Raw genomic sequence first — 25777 nt, forward strand, 5'->3', positions numbered from 1 at the left:
CTTATAGTCAGGGTAATGTTTCTTTTACCGTAAAGATTAACAAAGGGAACCAAACACCTGACAAGAGGACCAATCAGAAACCGGATTTTTCAAAGTCAGGGAGGGAAGTTTGGACTCGGGGTCTTTTGTCTGTCTCTCAGCTATGAGAAGCTCTTTTCTTCTTCTAATCTTCTGTGTCCAACTTGTAAGTACAGGTAGAAAAACAATATAGGCTTTTATGTTGTTTGGGGGTATTTACATGTGTGTAACTTGGGAATGTTTCAAATTGGATATCTTTTTGAATCAGACTGTTTATTCATATTTTCTTATAAGCAATAGCCCTGTATTGTCATCTTGATGCAGAGTTTATATTCTTATTTCTTTTTCTTTCTTTTTTTTTTATATAAATTTTCTTTGTAAGACTTGTTTGAGTTTTTTCTCTCTGGGTAGGTTAAGGAACAAGAGGAGGGAATCTCTGTGTGTTAGATCTACGGAGGGTAAGCTCTGCAGCACCAGGGGTTGGTGGAGGGGGAAGAGATAGGATCATCTCTGTTTCCTTGTATTTGAGGTTGTCTTTTGTGGAATAAGGAAACATGCTTCTTGGTATTGTGATGTAAAGAGGTTAGCCCAGAGAGAAAGTCTGGGTGGGAGAGGGAGGAGGAAGGGAAGTGGTTATTTCCCTTTGTTGGAGACTCAAAGCACTGATCTTGGGTCCCCCGGGAAGGTTTTTGAGGGCTCAAGTGTACCAGGCACTGATTCCTGGTTGGTGCAGCGCGAGATAAGATCCAAGCTGGTAATTAAGCTTGGAGGTTCATGCTAAGCACCCAGATTTTGGACGCTAAGGTCCAGATTGGGAAAGAGGCTTATGATATGGTGGCAGCGACGTGGGAAGTAAGAATCCAGAAGCAGTAGGAATATTATATTTTCTTTTTCCTGCTAGGGGTTTTTAGCAGAGAGAAAGGGTTTGGTTTTAAAAGGAGCCAGAGAGAAAAATTTTTTTCTGTTTCTCTTCTGCTCACTTGGCTTGTATTTAAGCAAGGAGCATTAGGGTCTTTGTTAAACAATACAGAGGCCCAATTGGAATTAAGTACCCAGCAATACACACATGCAAAGATAAACTGGTTTTTCTAGTAAAACAGTAGCCAGAAGAAGAAAAAAGGACACGGTTGCTAGGCAACTGTTGCAGGAGACACCAGAGAGCCACGCAGTTTCAGACAATACACCAGAGGGCACCCCAACACAAGAAACCAGAACCAGACTGCCAAAGATGCCCTAAAGCAGGAACGAGCCGAGACTACGAGGCAGAGGAAGCAAATAAAAGAAGCGATCACAGGCGAGACTGGAAAAAAAAATACAAGATGGAGCTGAGAGAAAAGAAAAAGACTGCTAGCAAAAAGAGAGCAAGCAGCCCAAGAGGCAGCCCACAACAAGAGATGGAAAGCTCAAACAACAAAGAAGCAGACAAAGATGCAGCCTTCCAACGAGAGATGAAAAACAGAGAGAGGCCCACCGGGCAGGCTTGGAATTAGAACAGGCTAAGCATCAGAACGCAGCCAATCTAAATCACCCGTTGACAGGTGTTGTTCAACGCACGAAGAATTCCCAAATACAAGGCAGGTGATGACACTGAGGCCTTCTTAGAAAATTTTGAAAGAGCCTGCATTGGCTAAACCATCCCTGAGACCAGTACATGGTAGAGCTGAGGTCACACCTCAGTGGACCCTTAGCAGAGGTGCGGCTGAAATGCCAAGGAAACATGAATGATTATAAACTGTTTCAAACCAAGACAAGATACAGAATGGGATAACTGGATCATGCCCATCGGCGGTTCAGAACCAAAGTGGAACCAGATGGTCATTTCCAAACACGCCTACTAGTTGAGGAACATTCATGAGCGCTGGATATCAGGAACCAAGGTTCAATCCATTGATGAACTGCACCTCCTCCTGAAACTGGAGCATTCTTGGATGGCGTCTGAAGGACATAACACGGTACATCCTAGATGAAACCCAAAATCTCACAGAGGCGGGGAATTGGAGCCCAAATGGATGGAATGGCAGAAAGCAAGAAAGCTAACTGATAAGGGAATGAAACCCCAGGGCACACGACATAACCTACACGAGGGACACAACAACCCCAACCTCACCCAAGGAAAGCCACAGACACCCTATCCTTCACCTCACAGTCTCCGTAATCACTCAACCAATGACCGTTCTGCTGGAAGATGCCTATAGTGATATGAACTGGGATATAATAAAAGCCAACTGCCCAAAGAACCCCACCCGGGGCAAGCTCATTACACCACACCACCACACCGAAGATCCCAGGCCCAGATACCTTCTCAAATCCCCTTGAGCGAAGGGACATTGAGAGTGGCGGGAAAGAGGTTACACGCATGGAGAGCATGGGGCACAAGTGTCACTATCCACAATCCTTCGTGGATCCCAACTCATCAATCCAAGCCAAAGTGACATATTCACCTTCATGCAAACATGTGGGATTTGCCTCAGCGAACTGCCTGTTCAGTACATAGGCTGGTCAGGATGTGGACTTTTGCAGTCTATGACAATTATTCCATCCCCATGCTCACTGGGGAAGACTTGGCAACCAGGTGGCGGGCCAAGAAGTAGGAGGGTTACCGCAGCCACCAGCACAGCTTCAGACCCATTCTTCGAGAGCCGCCTCAGGGAACCCGTCTGTGTTACCAGAGACCCAGACAGAGGTAGTGGACCGGATCCATCCAATGGCTGAACCAGCCACAGCCTCCAGTCCAGACCGAACTGGAAAGCCTGAGCTATCTTTTTATGACAGCACTGCACTCAGGAAAACCCCTTCAGGAGAGGCATTGGCTGCCACCTGTCCAAATTTTCCTAGGATAATCATTTTGTGAGGTAGTTGTCCCAGGAAATCTCTAAGGGTGCTCAGCACACACTGCCAGCTGTGCAGTTTTATGGGCTCAGGATCATCCTGCATGTCCTGCTTTTTTGTACCTCAGAGGTGGCAACCGTAGGCTGGGCAGGCTGCAGGCAGGGCATTCCCCATGCCCTGCGGTGTGGTGGTACAACAATGATTTTGCCTTGCAGACCATTATTACAGAAGTGGCATGAACACCTTCCTGGCTGGCAGGGGCTGGGAACTGTGCAGAGAAGGAGCAAACAGGCATGGGGGCCAGGAAGGAGGATGGGGCTTGGGTGGCCGTGCAGAAACTCTATCTCCTTCCACACAGCTCAGCCCTGCTAATAGACACTAGAACCGAGGTACCTGAACTGTGGGGCGTGCCCCCTAGGGGGGCGTGGAGGAACATTTGAGGGGGGCATGGCTGGGGCCAGGTCCATCCCCCACAGAGAGGCAGGGAGGGAACGCCACCCAGCTCCTCTCCTGGCCCTGGCCCTGGCTGCTAGCCCCGTGCCTGGGGCTCCGCACCTGGTGCCCCAGCTGCTGGCCCTGTGGCCAGTGCCCTGCTGCTGGCCTTGGCCCCTGGCTGAGGCTCTGCTCCCACCCCAAGCTGTGGCCCCAGCCTCAGCCTCCTCATCCCTCTCTGTGTCACCCCAACCCCCAGAGTCATGGCCCTGGCTCCGGGGTGGGAGTGGCGTGAGGAAAAAAGTTTGAAGGCCACTGCACTAGAAGGAGACTCATCCAGCTAAGTATAGGGGGCTGGACATGGAGACTGAAGAAAATGAGGGTGGGGAAAATGAGGCCTACCCTCCTCATAACCAAACACTGCAAAGGATCAAGGCCAAACCCTTGATTCTGACCAACTCTAAACCCCAGGAGTCGCCCTCAGGAGGCCTTTGCCATGAGCCAGTCTCTGTCAATGTGCAGTGGAGTGTGTGTGTGCGTGGGGGTGGTGGGGGTGGGGGTGATATTATTTGGTTGGGAACCTGGAGAAGCAGCAGCCAGTTCCACAAGCGTCACAGAGTGACTTCTGGCTCTCACTCAGGGAGTGTCTGTCCCATTCCAGCCCCAAGGGCTCAGATATCCCTTGGCAGCTGGTCTCAGATATCAGTGCAGTCATGTCCCATAAACAAGGGCTGACGTTGCAGCCGCTCATGGAGTCGGGGAGATGGGAAGCAAAGATGTTAGGAAATGGCACTTACTGTCTGTGTCTGGAGCTCTCCTGACAGCAGAATGGTCACTCCCCGTCTTAGGCTCAGAGAAGGAGCCCAGTGGATGGGAAAGGAAACTTGGCAGGGGACAGAGCTAGAGCAAGAGATCAGCCGCCCTTCCTCTCTCTCTGCGACTTCTTCTCTAAGGGGCAGGACAACTGTCAGCACCAAACCTTTAGCAGCTTTCTAAATATAGGGTCTGCTCCACACTGGCTGCTGGGTTGCATGGGAAAGGAATTCAGTGCCTCATAGACAGTCCTTGGTCAAATTTTTAACTCTTCCCATACTGGGGGCTGAATCTCCTGATATTTTCTGACTTGGATTTTCCTCTCACAGATGAGGCCCAGAGAACAGCCAAAATTCCACCAGCAGGGAACCCCCAGATAACTGCCCCCCTGCTCCCCGGGACAGTCTGAAATGCTGGTGCAATCCCTAGTGCCTTGTTGCAGTGCAGCGTGTGATCAGCTGCTTCATGCTGACTGGGAACTCTGTGGTATCAGAATGGCTCCCTCTCCAGTAGGGCTCACATGGGGGTGAATGGCAGTTTCCCCTTTTCTCTTGCTTAACAAGAAAATCTCCATATCCAATCCCTTCACGGGTTCTCACAACATATTTTTTGGTGGCTTCAGAGTGCAGCCAGCGACTCTTGCTGGTGGCCGCTCTGAGAATTTTCCCAAAATATTTAATTAACTTTAGGAAAAACAAATAAATATGCACATATACAAGTCCAGATCATTGTAATTTATGTATGTAGGGGTTTTTTGCAGGCTCAATAATAAAAATAATGTATGGTTGTCTCTATTCTTTACTGGACCTAAGCAGAATAGAAACAAAAATAAGGTGCTTTGCATGTTTTGATTTTTTTTTTTAGATTGCTAGTTAGTAAGTCTGCTCCTGTGAAAAATGATATTTGTATATTTGTTAATATCGCTTTTCACAGCAGACTTACTCAGCCCTCATGCTGGGGGACAAATTAAGCCCTGGACAAGGAAGTGGGTAAGAAGGCAGGGGAACCAAGGGCAAGGGGGGGCTGGAGGAGGCAGCGGGGGTTGAGGTGATGGGGGGGGGGGGGGGGTGAGGCCAGGCATGGAGCCCAAAACCCTGCAGCTGGAGGACACAGCCCACTGCCATGTGGCCAGAGCCTGCCACCCACCACCCCAGAAGCCTGAAGCCCAAGCCCCACTGCACCTGTGAAGGTGGGGAACTCACACTGGTTGCCTGCTCCTACAGTGTTTGTGGCTCTGGACGGGGTAGGGACCAACCCTTGCAAGCAGCCCAGGGGAAGGAGCCACTGCTTTGCTGCCTCCCATTCGCCCTCGATCACATCCCAGGAGGCTGTGGCCACAAGAAAAGCTCCTTGGGGCTGCATGCGGCCATGGTGGCTGCATCTGAGAAATACACAAACCAGCCCAATGGAACCTCTACCTCCCCAGGTAGTAGGTTAATTTGCAACTAAATATAGCCTTTACACTAAATTTGCTATTTCTTTCTGGCTAACCAGGATGACACTCTATTTATACACATGTATTTAAGCAGTTATAGAGCTCAACATATGTTTATTCAGATTCTTAATTTTACCTTTTTATGATGTTAGAAAATGATTAATATGTTTCTTATTTACTGAATGATTATTAATTTTTTGCTTATGATTTGTGTCAAGCTGCATTTGGCTGGAAATTGGAATTCAATTAAAAATGCACAAAAACAGCATTTTAAACTTGTTACCAGTTAAATAAAACTAGGATATATAAGAAAAAAGTAAGTTAATCAAAACCAGTTTTGCATTTAAAACTAAACTGATTTTTAAGCAAGGGAAATATTATTTGTAGTTAGTGAACTGAACTGATTGTTTCTGTTTCTGGTCATAATGTCCTTCTAGATTTTGGAGGTAGTAGGTCTCATCCTCTCATACCTCAATTTTATGAATTAATTAGAAAAGTAAAAAAACTTCCCAGCTTGTTCAACTTCCAATTAGTAGCTTAACTTTGAATGGACTAATAACTAAACTGAACTAGCTGAATAAACTGAAATGAAGAAAACAAACGTTCTCTCTGCACCTGCAGAAGAGGACACTGCTGTCAAAAGCTGGCGTAGCACTTCAACGAAGTCTAGTTCCACATGCTTAGCCAGTGATTTCCAATGGTTCAATGGTTTGACTTTCTTTAAAATTTCAGCAACAAGTATGTACTACTTGAATATTATTTTTTACATAATTGAAATTAATAGATTATAGTAAATTTAGGCCAGAACATATCTGCCATAATTTTAAATTTAAATCATTTATTTTTTAAAATAAAAATGTATTTAATTTAAATGAAAATATTTGGCTTAAAGAAATATCTAATGTAAATTAAACAGTAATACAATAAAAAGGGTTAATTTTTTTTAAATTAATCTGTTTTTATCTGCCATGGTTATTTGTCACTGTACAGATCACTCTAAGTGCTCTCTTGTGTGCACTTTTACCTGGCCCTGTGGATTAACTCATCATTTCCTTTGTGTACCTGTCAATCAGCGGAGACCAGGAAAGGTGGTTTATTTGCCTGAGAGGGTAGGACGAGTTCATAACGTACAGCAGCTTCCCTCGGGTAGAGAACAGCAAGAGATTTCTATCTCTAGTAGTGAACTACTTTGTCAATCTAGCTGAAGGGGCTGGGGAAGATGAGCAGAGTCGGAAGAGCAAGTGAAAAAGGATTTGGGAAGTGAATCCAAGCTACAACCGTGAGGCTGCTCTGTTAGCCCGTTAACTAAAATAATTCAGCTACTGAGCAATCCTACAGGGAAATACTTTGTACGGAGAATAAGGAGAGACCATGAGAGCTACGAAGGGATCTCAGCTGTTCATGCTGAGTGTGGGTGAGTACTGGTTTGGTACTACAGGGGATGATGGGTGGAGACTGGAGGGAGGTGAATGTTACACGGGCAAATATCCCAGCCGTTCCTATGTGTCAATGTCCTTTGTTCAGTACAAATTCTAGCCTGTTTATCAGATGGCAGGTGCTCCATACTACAGTGTCGGGACTCACAGGCAACTCCAGAAGTCTCTGCAATTTCAGGGACAGAAAGGGAATGAAGTTTTGTATCATGGTGGCAAACATTTTTTAAACCAATTTAGAATGGTTTCCATAGATATTGTTGTCCTTTGTCCCTAGAATTCAAAGGGGGAAAGTCCTTATCTTCTACTCTCTACACCGTATGTAGCTGTTTCGGACCCAAGGTACAGATTTGCCAACGTCTATAAATCAAATTGCTTGTCCTTGCTTTCCTAGCCAAGAGCCTCTGCCCACTTGTCTGATCCTCTGCCCTCTCATTTCCCCCTGTACAGCCCACTCTGCCAGTGACACTAGCCTTGACCTGCCTTTGTTTCCTCACCAAATATCACTGTGCCTTTTTTCCATGCCAGCCTAGGCATAGAACACTCTCTGCCACTCCCCCTGCCTTACTCAAACCCCTCTGAAAAATCTCACTTCTTCCCTGAAACCTGAGGGACGGGAATTTGTATTTAATACTATACAATGGAATTACAAAAACTGTGTTCCTCAAGAAGTGGGCACAGACTGAGTCACTGGCTGATCTTATTGATATAACCTGTTTTACCCCATCCCAGACCATTCCCCTGCTATTTGTTCTCACCCTCTACTCTTGTGTCATGAGTGATTCAAGACCTAAAGCTGTTTGGAGCAGGAACTTTGTCTCTCTTTTTAGTGACACACCTTGCAATCTTTGCCAGGGCTGGAATGATGAACAGGTTGTTCGCAGTGTAGTCAGGGCTGGTGCTACCATTAAGGAGAATTAGGCAATTGCCTAGGGCGCCAAGATTTGGGGGCGCCAAAAAGCGTTGCCTCCAATTTTTTTTTACAGCATTCCTCCCCGAGCGCGCGGTCGCTGCTCCACTTCTCCTGCCTCCCAGGCTTGCAGCACCAATTAGCTGTTTGGCACCGCAAGCCTGGGAGGAGAATTAAAGCGGGGGCGGCATGCTCAGGGAGGAGGTGGAGCAGAGGTGAGCTGGGGTGGAGAGGTGCCTCACGGCTCCCCGGGGTGGGGGGAGCTGCCATGGGGGCTCCTCAGGGCAGGGGGAGAGCAGTCATGGAGGGGGTGCCTCAGGGTGGAGAGGGTGGGCGGGGAGCTGCCGCAGGGTGCGTGGGGGGGTGCAAGGTAGAAGTTTCGCCTAGGCCGAAAAACTTCCTTGCACTGGCCCTGAGTGTAGTTGTAGACTTGTTGGTCCCAGGAAATTAGAGAGACAATGTGGGTGAGGTAATATCTTTTACTGTGCCAACTTCTGTTGGTGAAAGAGACGAGTTTTGAACATACACAGAACTCTTCTTCAGGTCTTTTTCAGGTCAGACCCAAAGAAGAGCTCTGTGTAAGCTCACAAACTTGTCTCTTTCACCAAGATTAGTTGGTCCAATAAAGATATTGCTTCACCCACCCTGTCTCTCTAATAATAAACAGGGCCATTTAGGCTGAGTATAGGCCATGTCTTTTAATGCCATTATTAAAACAGCGGAGTGGGAGAGATTTTGGAAGAGATTGTTGAAGCCAAGAATGGTGCAGCATAACCAAGAGAGGACTCAGGCCCATACACAGTAGTATAGACAGTCTCTAAAGAACACGCTAGGTCCAAACTTTGGGAGAGTTCAGATTCAAATTTTGCAAGATGGGCTCATCTCCAGCATTTTATTTATTATTATTTATTTGTACTGCAGTAGCACTTAGAGGTCAAGACTCCACTGTGCCTCCATTTCTCTCCACTTTACAAACACATAACAAAGAGACAATTCCTGCCGGACGTAGCTTACAATCTGAATAAAGATAATAGATAAACTAAGTAAAGATAATGGGTGGATACTGCAGACAGATAGGGGTGAAGGGTAGGAAAGGAAATGATCAGGTATGAAAATAGTAGTTACACTGAATGGAGTTCTGAGGTACAGGAGCGTTTCTTAGAAGAGTCTGCCAGCTCATTCTATTTCAAGGTGATAAGAGCAGTGTTTTCTTTGCAATTATGTAAGCTTTGGTTGGATTTGTGCAGCTAGAGTAGCTCCACATTTTGTCCTATTTGTTAGTTCCATTTGATGCAAGATGTTTTAAAGAGATCATCACACAGGGCATGGATGGTTGAGGGGAAGGACGGAATTTTGTTTCTGCTGGGCTGGTAGTTTCTTTTGTTTTGTTTTGTTATATGTTTGTAAAGTGGAGAGAGATGGGTCTACCTGAATGTTTCCAAGGGTTGTTTGTAAAAAATGTACAGTGGCTGGAGTGCTAGACAAGTGCTCAGTAAGGATACAAAGGAACATTATCACCCTCCTACTCAGATTTTCTTTGCAAAAATGTTCTTAACCCTATCACTAATGACACCTGAGATGATTAAAACAGAAAGAACTTTTACAATCTCATTAGCTTTTCGCCCTTTGTTCTGTTTCTATGCCACTTACCATTCATTCAATGTTGCCAGTGGAAGTAAACAAGTCACTGAGCCTTTCTGGTTTCTCTGCTGCATTTCCAGTATTGCAAGGAGTGGGGGAGTTATCTTGAAGGGGGAAGGGGGAGGAGAGGTCTTTTTAGTGATTTATTTAAAAAATAGATAAACATTATTTCTATGTCAGAACAAAATCTAAATCTAGGGTTTAAAGCCTGTTGACAAAGTCTCTTTATTAATATTATAAGCTATTTTCCCTCTGAGTTTGATTGGATTTTAATACCCCTCTCCCTTCAGTTGGATTTGAAACAGGTAGGTTGTTACCCATCCAAAAAACCTGATTTTGGACATGCCACCTGTTATTAACTAGCTAAGCTGTTTGGTGACAGAAAGCATCTCCCGGCGCTGCACCCCATTGCTGAACGGACTACCCTATTGAAAGTGCTGGTGACTTGAGGGGGAAAGAAACCGGGACTGGGTGTAATTAAACAGAGATTCAGAGAACCAGAAGGATAGGAAGTGGGCAGTCTTTACTCTCCATTGAAAAATTGGATTATGAGCCAGTCAAACAATCAGACTAAAGATATAGGAAATAAGTGAGAGAGCACCAAAGAGATCAGCCCTTTGCATGGGGGTGCCAGGCAAATTAGAACAATCCTTCACAGTGACATACAGCTGCTCCTGTTACGTGTGGGGTTTGGTTTGGCACCTTTGCAACTCTGAACTGATAGTGTTTTTAAAAACCTGAAGTAAATGAGAACTTTGGCATTGGCGGGAGGGTGAGGAATAGCTGTGAGTGCCTGGGGTTAGGCCATCTCTCTTTCTCTCTCTGGGGGTTGGGTGAATGGCCTGTTGGTGAACCCTAGCTGGGTGGAACCAGTTTCTGAGGAGTGACAGTGGAGTAAGAATAACCTGTTCTACCAGAAACCATTGGGGGCACTGCAGGTGCTTCCTGGGAGAGTCAAGATACTGCTCATGCTGCTGGAGAGGAGGGAGGGACTCTTCCTACCCACACAAAACAAGCCAATATCTTTGTGTGTGTGTATGTGCGAGGGGTGAAAGGTTGAAAGGATGGGCAGAGCCAGCTCTGGTGTCATGTACACAGTGCTGTTGTATGAGGTGTCCCGTAGCAGCTAACATGTGGGTGGCAGCTGCAATAAAGTAATACTTTGCCCTACTAGATCACCTTCCTTCTGAGGCTCTCAGAGCACTTCACAGCTATGAATGAATGAATCCTGCTGTGTGGGAGGGAGCATCACCCCCATTTTACAGATGGCGACACAGGCATAGAAATGCTAAGTGACTTACCCAAATTCACACAAGAAGTCAGTGACAGAGCTGGGAACAGAGCCTGGAAGTCCTGATTATTCTCTGCTCTAGCCATCAGCCTTCCTTTCCTCACCATTTATTCTGCTGATGGAAGGGGTCAGAAGAGCAGGAGCAGCAGTAGGAGAGAGAAGGGAAAAGCCAAGTAACTGGCAACTTCTTACAATTCATGTAAATATATATCAGGCTGGTTCAGAAGGTGCGGGGTAGGGGGGTGCCTGCCAGGTAGCAGGAGAAGGTGCTTGCAAAGCAGAAGTGACCCAGGGTCAAACTCTCCATTGCAGTGACCCTAAGGGAGAAAGGACACACTGGGACTCCAGTCACACAGGTCATTTCATAGGGAAGGTCCGAGTCTAGACGGATGGTTTCTTCTGAAGAAGGTCTATCAGGAGTGAGTGACAGAGAGGAGGGTGTGAGCTGAACCAAAGAGGAGAGCTATGTACAGTCAAAGGGGGAGTCCATTTGACAGGGCTTTCCCAGACTTTGCCATTGCTGCTGCCTCTCAGAGAGGAAATGTCTCCCAGAACTAGCTATTCCTGTCTATCCACAGCATGTCCCTCGTATCCTGCAGGCCTTTACCTAACTCATCATAACGGTCCCCGGCCTCACTTTCCTCGTGACATCCCTGCACTTAGGGCAGACAGGTGTGGTCTTTCTTCACCTTTGGGAGCACGTGTTAACCCTCCACTCACCAACCCCTGGATGGAGTCTATACAGCTCACCACAAGGAGAAATTAGCTTTGCCGTCTCTCTATCCCATGCATTAAATTCACTCGTGGGACTAATCTGAAGGTCTGACATAAGTAGCAGAGATGTGACTCAGCCCTAATCTGCACTTAAAATACAGATCGACCTATCTATGTCACTGAGAGGTGTGAAAAATTCACACCCCCAAGTGCTGTAGTTAGTCTGACCTAATCCCCAGTGAGGATGCAGCTAAATTGATGGAAGACCTAGTTTATCGCCACTCGGCGAGGTGGATTACCTACATTGATGCAAAAACCCTTCTGTCACTGTAGGAAGCATCTACACTATGGTGCTACAGTAGCACAGCTGTAGCATGGCAGCTGTGCCATTGCAGAGCCCATAGTGTAGGCATGGTCTGAGACAGGACCCAGAGCTGGCTCTCCTGCACTGCATCTCAACCACCAAGTGACCATCCTGGCACTCAGGGAAGGCACAGCTCTTCAGTATCCCCCTTTATGCTCTGTGACAGCACAGCCCTTCACTAGCCTATGTCACTGTCCCTTTTCACTCTGTTCCTGAAGGGAGCCTGCCTCTACACTGGGTGTGCCTCTGCCCCTCCCGCATGCTAAGGTGAGGTAGTCAGATTCTGGTTTTGATCTTATTTCTTCTCTCCTCTAATGACTCAGCGGTGCCATAAAAAAAACAAACAAACCAACAGCCCAGAACTATGCAGAACAAAGCAGGTGTTTTAAAACACAGCTTCCTGGGGACACAAAGATCATGGAGAACTGAGTGTAAAACAGAACGAGGCCTCCATATCCAAGACCCCTGCATCGTGCTCTGGAGAGAGTTCAGTTTTGACCAGAGTGGCATGGTTTTGTGCTCAGCAGACAAAGGATTACAAAAAATCTATAATGTAGCTGCTTCACCAAACCACAGGAAAGGCCCCTCCCTTCTGCAACCTTCAGCTACCCTCCTCCTCCTCCTCCACCCCCTCACCACCCTCCTTAAAGTCTGAAGCAAGTATTTCAGTACAGGAGGATGGCCAGTGTTTTCCCACCCATCTCCTCAGACAGGTGTTGGGTCTGCACTCCCCCTCTCATGCCTGAGCCCCACTACTATTCCAGGGTTTCCCCTATGCAGGGCATCATAGTGCATGTTACAAGTCTGGGAACCCCAGGGGACATGAAATCTCTCCGTGTGACTCTTGCAGGAGAGGAAGGAATGATCTGATATGCACTGAGGCTTCCCCTGTAAGCATGGCATGAAGTCACTCCAGAGCAGCCCCAGGGTAAAAGGGAGTAGCTGTGTGACCCAGCCAAGATGATGCTGAGCCCCTCCCACATCCCACGAAGGATCTGCTGGTGCTTCAGGAAGGGAGTGAAGTTTCATGATTGTAGTGACTGGGGAGGTGGTGGTGGGTTGAGGGGGGGATAAGGATTTTTTTTTTTTAGCACCTGGAAAAGGGGTTTCCATGTCAGGCCTTGGACTGGTTCTCATTTACCCAAATCTGCTCTCCCCTCCCTATAATAAGCACAACTGAACATTACTGCTGCTCATTTAAGCATTGCACTAACAGGGAAAATCGAGTCTGGTGGGGGACTGAAGGGAAAGATGGACATGAGGAAACAGCTCTGATTGCAAATCAAGCTCCTGCTCTGATACTCCAGAGCAGATTCTCTAGCCTCAAAATACTCACCTTACCTACCATCAATCACAGATTCTCTATACTGGATAACTCCCAGGAATGCGCATCCGGTTGCTTATACCATGGGATATCCATACTGCAGCTAACTTAACTAATCCCTGGGGAAACAGTACACCTGGGATCTACCCCCTGGGATTTCCAAGGAAATCCTGTGGGATTATCTAAACCAACCACCGGGGAATGAGAGCCTGAGGTCTGATAAACTGATGATGGGGAACCCAGTCTGGGAATTAACCCAGACACCAACTGGGTTTAAGGGAGTTAAGGTTGCTATCAGTAACTTCAGAGGGGGAAATATCACAAGAACATGGTCTTTGTCCCCAAAGCTAACATACAGACCCCCCAGAATTCACTGCTAAGGTTCAGTTTACAAGGAATGCAAACATGACAAGGTTCAGAAATGCACAGGTAAGGCAGCCAAACAAGAGCAACTCTGGACCAGCCCCTCCAGAATACCAGCCAGCCACTTCCTCCTGGTCTGATAGTTTCCCCATGGCACAGCCACGTGCGGGTTTGGGATGTGTTTTTGCAGTAATACTAGCTTTGGCGACTTGGGCTTAGGTCAGGCCACTGAGGACTCCTGCTTGGGAGAAGACCTAGTCCACAGAAGAACTCTTCAGAAGAGAAGGTGTAGAAATAAGGCCCAGCCTTTGGAGCACGATTCATTATATTGATTGGGAGTTGCCCGTGTGCTCAGTGCTGTGCAGACAGAGAGGAAGACACACTCCCCACCCAGTCTCAAGCAGACAGAGATGGTACACTGCAGACTCATATGATACCCAGGGGTAGGGCCCAATCTGCCCTGGTTGAGTGCAGGTCCCTCCTTAGTACCAAGAGAAGCATTTCTCTGATGAGGGAGATTGACTGTATTTGTTTGTTTTTTCTCTCTCTCTCTCTAGTTCTGGTGACTGCCCAGGCCCTCACTGTGAACACACGCGTTAAGGAAGTAAAGGTAGCACAAGGGACTAACGCCACCCTCCCATGTGAATTCCAGACCTCTGCTACCCCTAGCAATGCAGACTTTGTTACCTGGAGCAAAATGCCTCAGGAGGTAAATCACGAGATGCATGAGAGCGTATTGGGGATGATGGAGATGTGGAGATCAAGGGGCCTCAGGCCGCTCTTTGATCTGTGGTGGAGGGTGAAGAGGCCTTCTGGGCTCTCTTTGGACTTAAGAGACCAGGGGTTGAGGGCTTGGTTGTCATCCTGACTCTGCCAGACACTCATTGTGTGACCATAGGCAAGCAAATGGACCTCTATATTTCTCCTGGACCGCTGAAGGATTGTGGGGAAGGAGCATGAAAGGATCTTTGTAGCCTCGGGGGGATTTAAGTGGCCTTCAGGGAACTATGGGACTCTTCTTTGTCCCAGTATGTTGAGGGGTAGGGGGAGGCGAAGAGGCCCCTGCAGGATATGGGGATGAAAGTCTCCAGGCATTTTCCTTGGCCTCTAGGGAACAGGATATGAGAGTATCTACAGGAGACTAGGGAAGGGTAGTCCCTCTGCTTTTTTCCAGTTCCTGCTTCTCTTAGAATGTGCCAGTCTGTCGTGTTAGCTTGAGGACACATAGCAGAAAATAAGCTTGCTGTCTGATGTCCCATACTCTATTACAGGAAATTGTTGTCACAAGGTATTTTGATGGCATTGTGTACGCTAGCCAGAGTTACGAAGGCCGTCTGCAATTCCCTAGCACTCCGGTCACAGATGTCAGCATCACCCTCCGTGGGGTGACCATGGCAGACAACGGAACTTACAGGTGCACTGTCCAACTGCGTGAGGAGCTCCCCAGTGCCTCTGCAAAGATAGATCTTTTGGTCCTTGGTAAGCCACTCTACCTCCTGAGCTAGTATAGATTCAATGCTCTAGCTCAGTGACAGACAGCACTACGCAACAAGCAGGAAGTGATGTTGGTGGGAGTACTCTGTCATCTCAGTTAGCACTGATCCAATGCTCCACAGCAATAAGAGAGAGAGCCAATGCCAGATATTTCAGAAGAAAGCATAAGCCATACCCATTATGCACATGTGTTGTACCCCATGGGTAGGTTATCCTTTGATGATGGTGGAGGGGAAGTAACATATATGTCCAAACATCTTATGATTAACTCCTGAATTTGGGTGGATGTGGGAGGGAAGGGCAAAGGGTAAAAAGCAGTGGGAGAGGCCAAAATTCATTCTAATTCTTGCAAGAAAATGGTATGAGAGAGACCAGTTCCTGGTTGGGAGAAAAACACACAGCTGCAAAAGACGGATTGCAAGGATTCATAGAAAGAAATCTCAGCAGACCTCTCTGTATAACTGTGTCACATTGCATCTGCTTAGGCCATTCTCTCTTCTTTGCCTCTAGTGGCTCCATCCAAGCCAGAGTGTAAAGTCACAGGGACATCAGAATACGGACAGACCATCAACCTGACCTGCAACTCTGAACTGGGGTCTCCAAAACCTGAGTATACTTGGCAAAGCTTCAGCGTACTGAACCAGCCCCGACCGCTGGTGTCAGCATCAGGTACGTGAGAGGCAAGGAGACCAGGATACGGTACTTGCTGCAGTTTGGGAGTTGAAACATTTTGGATTGAGGATTAACAGTGCATTTAGGCCTTCTGAGAAGGTCCTTTAATAAAACAGGACTTTAAAGGGTTATCCTCCTAGGGTGAGAAACACCTGTGAGTACCTGGGTGGCTGTCTGGAGCAGCAATGGGCAGCAATGCTTTCACTGCTAGGTCACTGATTCAAGCCCAGCCAAGAGCCAACCAAAGTAATTACTTCCTAATGACCATTTGTAACCAGCAAAGTATTTCACACAGTCTCCCCCGCTCAAGGCAATTTCTCTTAGTGGACCCATCTATACTTTGCCACTATTAACACTAATCAGCCCCCTTATTGATGCTGACAGGAGCGAGGCCAAGGAACAAACTGGCCATGGAGTCTGAACTTTTCCACTCTGAGATATAACCGCCCAGCTCAGGGCTGAGAATGGGTGAGATGGAGGCTCTCAGGACAGTAACTGTGACTAGCACGATAGTCATTTTATTTTAAAATAGTGTCAGAACAAAAGGAGTGGTTAAGCTCCTGAGAAGTGGGAGCAGGGAGGGATGTCTCTAACGGAGACAGGGGTGCAGCAGTCTCTCACATGCAGTCAGCCAGCAAGAGAGAGTAGCGTGTAACAGGCCCTTTGCCGTTATTGCCAGAAACTGCCCTGTGTTTCTTGACCAGCTCCACAATGGAGAGTGCTTCTGTGTTTCAACCTGCCAGTCATGGTTTTAGATCCAGTGCTGTGGTGTGGGTGCACAGATGAGCTGAATATGATCCTACCTAGGAGAGGCACTCACATTTTACTCTCCAAAATTGCTTGAGTTAATGCCAAGGAAAAAATCCACATGGAATCTCTTATTCACTTGACTGGCCACTGGGTGGTGCCCTGGCCTCAGACATGGTAGCTTTCGTCTTAGCTACTACAATGTATTTTCCTAAAGAAAACAGACCTCTCTGAACTTTTCTGCCTTCCTTATTCTCCTCCCCCCAGGGCAGGAGTTTGTTCTAGTCTCCTTGCATTTGATACTGATTTTCAGGGAAATGCTGTCCATTAAGGGTGCACATGGAATTTCTCCCTCTGGGATTTAGGGCTGACAGTGGGAGGCTATAAAAGGAGTGGGACTGTCAGGGTAGCCCTATCTGTGAGCTGCTGGAATGTGTGTTGGGGTAATGCTGCAGGGTATGTGGAATTTCCTTGGTATCCATCCATTCCTGTTTTTCTCATCTGCCCTGCATCTTTCCAACTTGGCTCGTAAGGCAGGATATTTATTTACAGATGTTTAAATTTTCCTAAGAATTTATCAGTGCTTATTATAAAAGATTAAAAACAGATAAAATCAGTGCAGTAAAATTAGGTTCAGTTTTCTGGGTAAATATTGGGGTAAACCTGACTCTCTGTTCGGGTTTGTTTGTCTGAAACTTTCAAGAAACCGCTACATTCTAAAACCCAGATAGTTTTTTTTTGTTTTTGACCCATGTTAGCACGTAAAGTAGTTCACTAACTTATTTGCTTTTAATGCTGATAACTGTTTGTGTTATCTGTAAAGTTGGTGAGGTACATGTGCTGGGCATGGGTTTGACAACAATATGCAGACAAGCCAGGTTGGACTGATTTAAAATCAAAGCAATTTAAATCATGATTTAAGTCACCAGCTGGAGAGCCTCAGTTTAAATAATTTATTGTTTTTTCATCTTTTCCATTTGTACTTCTGTTATGGTCCAAAGAAAGGTGCATTCTCATTGGCTGATCTAACCATTAAATCATGTTGAGCCGTTACACAGGATTAGGTAGATTTTTTTGCTACTTTGGAGGGTATAACACTATAACTATTATATATTTACTTAAGCAAATATACAGTTTAATATGTTAGATTCTTATTAATTGTACATTTTAGTATGTTAGAAAATGGTGAATGATATATTCTACTGTAATTTATTAGATAATTAACTTTTTGTTCATGATTTGTGTCAAGCTGCATTAGGATAGTAACTGGAATTTATTTAAATGCACAACTGCATATAAAATGTATTTTTATTAAACAAAACAAGTCCTTAATAAAGTGCATGATCTACTGTGCCATATTTATAAAGCTTGACCTCAAAAGCTAAGATGTTTTCCTACAATTCTTTCTTTAAGTAGAAAAGTAGCCTTTAACTCAAAATTTTAGATAGAGGCTCATATATACAGTACATTTATTTTTTATTTAAATGTTTTAAGAGAGTATGATAAGTTTAGGGCCTAACATACTTTGTATTAAATTCAGATTTCTTTTTAAACAGGTTTATTTTAAAAAAACTTTTAAAACAAAAACAAAATCCAATTTAAATAAAAAAGACACTTTGTAAAAAGTTAAAAAAACAGATTTTTATCTGCTCTTACACCAGCACTTGGGTCATGGTTCTTCTCTGGAAGGAGAAATGACAGGTAACCAAGCCGTGATCTCACCTTTTAGAGCAGAAAGCTGAGTCCAGGGAGTTCTGGCACTTCCAAAATTGGGTGAAAAAAAATGAGTAAAAACCAGATAACGGCTTTTGTAAAACCCATAAATTTTTTGGTTAAAAAAACTGATAAAAACTGGAAATGAAGGGCCTTACTCATAGGACATTTATTGTCTACTCTGTTCATTTTGGGGGTTACAACTCAGAACTGCACTATACTGTTGAAAGCTGTAAACATTGTGATGCCAAAAAAATGACAGCCTAGACAGGGACGCTGAGAAAAAGGCCTGGGAGAGAACAAAAGGCCTGGGAGAGAACATCACTGACAAAAATTGCAGCTGACACAAAAGTTGGACAGGAGAGGTAAATAATGAAGAGGACAGGTTGCTAACTCAGAGTGATCTGGATCGCTCGGTACACTGAGTGTAAGCAAACAGTATGAATTTTAATATGGCTAACTGTAAAAGTATACATTTAGGAACAAAGAATGTAAGCCATACTTTCAGGATGAGGGACTCTATCCTGGAAAGCAGGGACTCAAATGTTCATGGTGGATAATCAGCTAAACATGAGCTCCTAGTATGTTGCTAGGGCCAAAAGGGCTACTGCGATCCTTGAATGCATAAACAGCAAATCTCAAGTAGGAGTGGAGAGGTTATTTTGCCTCTATTTCCCATTGGTGCGACTACTGCTGGAATACTGTGTCCAGTTCTGGCGCACACAGTTCAAGAAGGATGTTGATAAGTTGGAGAGGGTTCAGAGAAGAACCACGAGAATGATTAAAGAATTAGAAATCATTCCTTATAGTGATTGAGCGGTTTAAGTCTATTTAGCTTAACAAAGGGAAGGTTAAGGGGTGTCTTGATTACAATCTGTAAGTACCTACATGGGGAAAAATATTTAATGATGGGCTCTTCATTCTTGCAGAGAAAGGTGTAACATGATCCAATGGCTGGAAGTTGAAGCTAGACAAAAATATATCTTATTTCCAGTCTGAACTTAATGCTTAGAATAATTAACCATTGGAATAATTTACCAAGGGTCGTAGTGGATTCTTTATCACTGACCATTTTAAAATCAAGACTGGATGTTTTTCTGTAAGATCTGCTCTAGGAATTATGTTGGAGAAGTTCTCTGGCCTGGGTTACGTAGGAGGTCAGAGTAAATGATGCCTTTTGGCCCTAGAATCAATGGCTCTGTGAAAAGAACATGTATGCAAGAGAGCTGTGGTGCCAGATGATGTGCTTAAATATAGTTACCAAGCCCACTTTAAAAACAGGGAGCTGGCCCTTTTCCAACAGATGGTTGACAGGGGCCATCAGAGAAAAAAAACGGAATTGCCATTTAGGGGTGAAAATGGAAACAACCTGAATAAAACTACGTTTATACAGAGGAAATGATAAGCTCTAATTTATAGTACTGAGCTCCACTAGCTCAAGGTAGAGAATGTAAAGCCTCATAGCACTCCCTGCCAAATACATAATTTCTCCCCATGGATTGTTTATACAGCCTGATCTGCCTTTGCCTTACACTACCAGACCATAGTTTCCCATTAGCTCCCTTTACTGGCAAATAATTATGGCATTATGACATCCTGAAAGGTGGTGGGTTGAAAAACTGTTGCAAGACTAGTGTGTTAGCTCTTCAAATGGCCATTTCTCCGAGCAGTTGCTCTCAGCTGCCATACTCCTCCTGACAGTGATATCTCTTGTGACAAAGCATACGAGGCTCCTGGCCATGTATAAAAGAGCAAGACAAACCTTTGCTGAACATTCACTTGCCCACAGCCCCACCTACAATGGCAGTGCTGAAAACAGCTGAAAATTAAATATATTGCCAGTAGCCAAAGGCATGTTTCTATTTAGCCTTCCTTATGTCTCCCACTAAGAACCAGATAGAGACCAAACTAATCTTACACAAGTCACAAAACCAGCCAAAAACTGTAACAATTTTGGTCATTCCCAACTTGGGATGGATTTAGATGTGAAGGGCTCCTTTCCCCAGTCCCTTCCTTGACCTAATCCTCCACAATTCTTTTATATTTTGGGTTTGTATTTTGCACCAGGACCACAGATAACTCTGAAGAATGTCTCTGCAGACACCTCCGGCTTTTACATTTGCACTGCCACCAACAGCGTTGGACAGGAGTTCTGTAACATGACAGTCTCCATTCTACCTCGTAAGATGCTACTGGCGGCTTGGGTGGGTGGGGCAATAGAGCGGGGAAATGTATTCACAGACTAAATATAGGCAAGGGACTGAATGGGAGAGCTACTGGAGTGCAGATGAGCGTACCACCACCACTCCAAGAACAGCCCTGTTTCATATCTCCAAAACGAATTCCACTGCCTTCCACAGTGCTCACATTTAGACCTGTCTGTAATAGTGAATAATACTAAGGCTGTATCTAATTAAACAGAGACCTGAGCCACAAAGTTAAGATCTTAACTTGATCAGAGTATGGGGGGAGGGGTATTCAGATCCCACGGGTCCATCTCTGTCGAATCAATCACTCCTGTGGACCTGTCCCTGCTACCCATTGGTTCAGTTCAGAGTCAAGAACAGTTGCTATAACTAAACGAATGTCCAGATCCATCTTTACGTGTTTGGCACCCCCAGAAGGGTGGTGGGATTTGGTCTCTGATGGGTGTGAATCTGACCTGATTTGAAGTCATTCTCAATGCATGCAGGTTTGTTTTGTCAACCTGACTGTGACTGTGTTTGGTCTTTCCCTCCATAGCATCCATGAACATTGCCCTCTATGCTGGAGTCATTGGTGGCATAGTTGCTGCAATCATTGTCATCGGGATTTTGGCCTACTGCTGCTGCTGCCGGGGCAGCAAGGACAATGACTACGAGATGACGTGAGTGCCTTTCCCCAGAAGAGTGGGTGGGATATGTGAGGGATTCTGTGAGAGGTAGAATGCGCTTCCATCTTCTCTCTGCAGCATAGATGCACAACGGCTGGTGGAGAGAGACAATGATGTGGAAAATTAGCTGATGATGCATAGGTTTTATCTGTTGCAAAGTGAACAACTTAACCCAGGAGAGAAGGCATTGTGCAGTCCCATCTTTGCCACTGCAGTTTGCCTCCCAGTTTTCCTTTACCATACAAGTTCTGCTCTTATGGGCCCCTTTGTGATCGTTGGTGCATGATGTCCCTTAAGCACCATACAGGGTGCAGGACTGAACTAACAAGCCCAAGGAACCAATCAGGAACCACCCATGGGTATCTGAAGTTCAGATCGGTTACCTCATTTCTCCCCAGCCTCTGCAATTTCTGTTCTTGGGGGTCTGAGTCACCCTAGCCGCTCATATTCCTCAATCCAAAAGTGAGGAAAGGGTCACTGCCCCTGTAGAGAGTGCTGTGGAGAGCTCACAGATACTCCAGTCTTTGCCTCTCCACACAAGTGCTGTAGGAAATGGGAGAAGGCAGTTCACAGCAACTCCAGCCCCAAAAAGCAGAGTGGGCCAGTGGTTCTCAAACTGAAGTCCAGAGAACAGTCCCAGGTGGCCTGTGGAGTAGGTGGGATATGCAAAGGACAGCAGTAAAAAATATTCAGAATGAAAGTTAATTAAAACCAGCTAACATCTCTATCTATCCCTGGCTAATATTTTAGTGAGACAGAAGATGGTGGGAAGGAGCCCGTCAGGATTCGGGGACCAGCTGAAGAAGAGATAGAGGATGAGGAGGAGGAGGAGGAATATCGGACAAGAGGAAGGCCACAGACGCCACCCACCAACAAACCACGGCTAGAGATTTCATACGCTGAGGCATAGTCACCACCAGAGTAGAAAAGGCAAGGAAGAGAGGACTGATTTAAGTAATACTGTTTACTCCCAACTGGTCTGATCTCAGCTGTGGCGTAGACTGAAAGCTTCCAACAACTGGGGTCCATTTCTTTAAATTTTCCTGGGAGGTGCCTAAAGCACAGTAGGCACCATTATAAATAAATAAGTAAATAAGACACAATGCGGAACCAAAACTTGTTTCTCAGCACTAGAACCCCTGCTTCACCCACAGTAACCCACCTTTCTGCAGAAGAGGCCGTGTCAGGTTTATCTGGGGAACAAGGGGTAAATCCATCAATGCAAATTACTCTGTATCATTAGATTCATGGATAATTTCAGATTCATTAATTGGGGGTCAGTGGGAAAGGGCAGAGTAGTTAACTTGGGTACTTTGGTAAATGGCACAGGTTTCAACCAATAGCATGCACTGTATAAGCCCACCAGGCCCAAGCACAGTGGCATTATGCAGTATCGGATCGTTTCAACTTTAATTTGATTTTGAGAAGCAAGCAAGTTTAGAAAATGTCAGGTTTCTTCTTAAGCGTTCACTAAATGGGGCTTTTGTATATAATCAAAAATACAGAACAAAAATATAGAAGACGATTGTAGATGATTGCCAGGAGACTCCGCTGGGAACAGCTATTGCATTGGTACTAATGGGATGTCTAAAACCAGCAGAACTGACCATTTGATCTTACTTTTTGTACTTGCAAAGCTTTTTTGTACTGTATAGGCATTGTCTGCAGCAGCTGGACTCTAATCCATAATTGGCAGCTGGGAGGTCTAACAGTCAATCCTTCACCACCTCACTCCATTTGCCTTTGCACAGAACAGACCTGTTCCCTCCCAAAGGGATTCTAAATGTGCATTTTCATGTCCCATCCCAGAGTCCTCTATCCTCTGCTTACTCCCTCACCCCAGAAACAGAAGGAGCAGACAGTGGACCATCTGCCCTTCACACATGTAGTGGTCAGGAGAAGGGAGAAAACATGGCAGTTAGTATCAGAGGGGTAGCCGTGTTAGTCTGTATCCACAAAAACAACGAGGAGTCCGGTGGCACCTTGAAGATTAACAGATTTATTTGGGCATAAGCTTTCGTGGGTAAAAAGCCCACTTCTTCATGGCAGTTGGATCTTTTCACAGAGAAAGCGAGAAGAAAAATATCCTAATTTTTCTTCTAGTGCTGCCTGAAGGAAGTAAAGTACAGATCAATGCACTCAGCACAGAGTATCCATGTCCCACACTACATTCAAAACTGTCACACATTCCCTCTCCTACCAGCAGTTTAGGGACTACCCTCAAACTGGCATTTGCAAGTCCCAAAAAGATAGCTCTTCATTTCCCCATCACCATTCTCCTATCTCCTACTTATGACAGAAGGGACAGTCTCATATTTTCCAAGAGGCTTTTACAATATTTTGTATTGAGCTAGTTAAATTTTGTTTTTAAAAAAATCTGATAATAAATGTTTTTTATTGATTCAGTGTTATCCCTTTAATATTATATTGTTCCTCTGCCTTCAGTGACTTTACAGAACTCACAACAGCTGCTCAGGGAAACTTAGCCACTGTTAAAACAACAACAAAAATCTAAAAAATAAAAGAAGGTACATCAGAACAACACTGAAAGTCTCCCAATTTTTTCTAACATTTGAATATTCTACAGCATTTCCTGGGTCCTAAATTATGTAATCAGACTACCAAAATAGCACCTTTCTTTTGGCATTTATTGTATATCTGATACTCGGCAGAAATTTACAATTTACTCTTTGCAATTATTAGATCATAGGTGTATCTACCACAGCTGTTTTCAAAATATGTACAAAACCATCTCCTTGCACTGAAGAAGTAAAAGTCTAACTCAGAAATGTACAGTTCAGATGCATGATAGCCAGAGAATCAGACATGGGCATAACGTAGGAAGGCTTCATTTAAAAGTGGGTTTTAAAGAAGAGAATTGTAGAGAGGGTTTTGCACACAGGAACTGGGAAACCATTCCAAGCACAAGATGCATAAAAAGGCACGAAGCTGAGAAGAGATGCCAAAGGTGTTTTAGGATACAGAGGCATGTAGAAAGAGGAGGGGGCTTAAGAAGAAAGAAGAGCAGAACTGTAGGTGAGGCAGAGTTACAAAGAACCTACAAGGTGAAGAGAAAGTATCTGAATTTGATGCAGTGAGACAGGAAGCCAATGAAGGAACTAAAGAAGGAAAACTACAGCAGCAGCATTTCACATACAGTTACAGTAACCAAACAATGACCAACCCCCCAGCAATGATTTAGCAGTAGAGGGCAGAATATGAAGGCCAGATTTTGGGATATTGGGAGCAGGGGAGCAGCAACAGGATCTACTGAGTCTGGATGGAGCAAGGCACAAGCAAGGGGAGAAAAACAGGAGTTGAAGGCAATGCTGTGAGCCTGATGGACAGGCTGTAGTGGTTTGAATTGTTATATTAAGCAGTTTTCTTTTAAGTGAATTTGCCATTGTAATGCTGTTTCTGTTCATGGGCAACAACTGCCTTTTCAACAAGAAAGAATGCTGCAAATTATATAACAAGCTGCCTGTTCATTTTGGCATTGCCTCCTGTAGAAAAGCATCTATCCCATTGCTGCTACAGACCTACATCACCATTCCATTTTCCCTCAGACAGATTGTAGGAAAGTGCACTCACCATTGGTGCACCCCTTCATAGCTGGGCATGGCATCACAGGCTCTCCATGTCTAGTGCCCCGTGCCAACAGCCGTTCATGCCTATTGGTGGTCCACTTCTTCTTGTAACTTGGCCCTCTAGCAAAATCACTTACATTTCCCCCACCTTCCAGGGTATCAGTGTCCCAAATGGACAGTGTCCCAGGTGACACTTGATAGCCATATGATGTCGTCTGCCCCTTCAGGGATCCTCTTCCACTCCACTTTCCTGCCAGAGCAGTGGTCCTACAGCTTCTCCCTCAAGTCTCTTACGGTATGTCTACACAGCAAAGCAAAACCCACAGCTGACCTGTGCCAGTCAACTTGGGCTCAGGCTGTGGGGCTGTTTCATTGCTGTGTAGAGTTCCAGGCTCAGGCTGGAGCCCAGGCTCTGGGACTCTCCCACTCCACAGGGTCCTGGACAGGATCGGCTCCAGGCATCAGCAAACCAAGCAGATGCTTGGGGCGGCCAATGGAAAGGGGTGCGGCACATCCAGCAGCAATTTGGTGGCAGGTCCCTCAATCCCTCTCCTCCTCTTTGAGCTGCTGCCAGGTGCTGCCAAAAAGAGAGGGGGTGAAGGACCTGCTGCCAAATTGCTGCAGAAGAATGAAGCAGCGTGATTGAGCTGCGGCCGAAGTGCCGCCGATCGGCTTCCCCCCCCACACTTTGCTGCTTGGGGTGGCAAAAAAGCTGGAGCCAGCTCTGGTCCTGGAGCGCAAGTGCCAGCCCAAGCCCGGAAGTCTACACAGCGATGAAACAGCCCCACAGCCTGAGCCCCACAAACCCTAGTCGGCTTGCGCGGCCCAGCTGCAGGTGTCTACTTGCTGTGTTTTATACCAGGGGCAGGCAAACTTTTTGGCCCAAGGACCGCATCAGGTTTCAGAAATTGTATGGAGGGCCAGTTAGTGGAGGTAACAGGCAGGTGTGGCACAGCCCCAACCCCCTGTCCGACCCTGCCTGCTTCTCACCCCTGACGGCTCCCCGGGACTCCTGCCCCATCCAACCCTCCCTGTTCGCTGACAGCCCCCCCAGACTCCCTGGAGTCTTACCCCTAGTCTGGATCCTCAACTTCAAAGCTATCTGCCTGGGGGTTGGTCCTTTCC

The 25777-nt window shown here is 45.7% G+C and overlaps 2 protein-coding genes across 2 annotated transcripts in view; one reads left to right on the forward strand and one right to left on the reverse strand.

Moving 5' to 3' along the window:
- The window catches only part of STYXL2 (serine/threonine/tyrosine interacting like 2), a 23715-nt gene extending 19497 nt beyond the window's left edge, over positions 1-4218 (reverse strand). The window contains exon 1 of the mRNA XM_075072915.1: positions 4077-4218. The gene's annotated coding sequence lies outside the window, so the exon portion shown is untranslated. The remainder of the gene's footprint in view (positions 1-4076) is intronic.
- Positions 4219-6646: 2428 nt separating this feature from the next.
- GPA33 (glycoprotein A33) lies at positions 6647-22734 on the forward strand. The gene is made up of 7 exons (XM_032804840.2): positions 6647-6941; positions 14125-14276; positions 14839-15046; positions 15572-15730; positions 20261-20374; positions 20936-21059; positions 21816-22734. The coding sequence occupies exons 1-7, from the start codon at positions 6899-6901 to the stop codon at positions 21973-21975; spliced, it is 960 nt and encodes a 319-aa protein (XP_032660731.1). The 5' UTR covers positions 6647-6898; the 3' UTR covers positions 21976-22734.
- The last annotated feature ends 3043 nt before the right edge of the window (positions 22735-25777 follow it).

The sequence above is a fragment of the Chelonoidis abingdonii genome, chromosome 1, assembly GCF_003597395.2.
Source record: "Chelonoidis abingdonii isolate Lonesome George chromosome 1, CheloAbing_2.0, whole genome shotgun sequence".
NCBI lineage: Eukaryota > Metazoa > Chordata > Testudines > Testudinidae > Chelonoidis > Chelonoidis abingdonii.

Excerpts from the sequence above, each read along its gene's own strand:
- GPA33 (XM_032804840.2), top strand. The coding sequence starts at position 6,899 with ATGAGAGCTACGAAGGGATCTCAGCTGTTCATGCTGAGTGTGG. Across the intron at positions 15,047-15,571 it reads GATAGATCTTTTGGTCCTTG|TGGCTCCATCCAAGCCAGAG; the intron begins GTAAGCCACTCT and ends CTTTGCCTCTAG. Across the intron at positions 21,060-21,815 it reads GACAATGACTACGAGATGAC|TGAGACAGAAGATGGTGGGA; the intron begins GTGAGTGCCTTT and ends CTAATATTTTAG.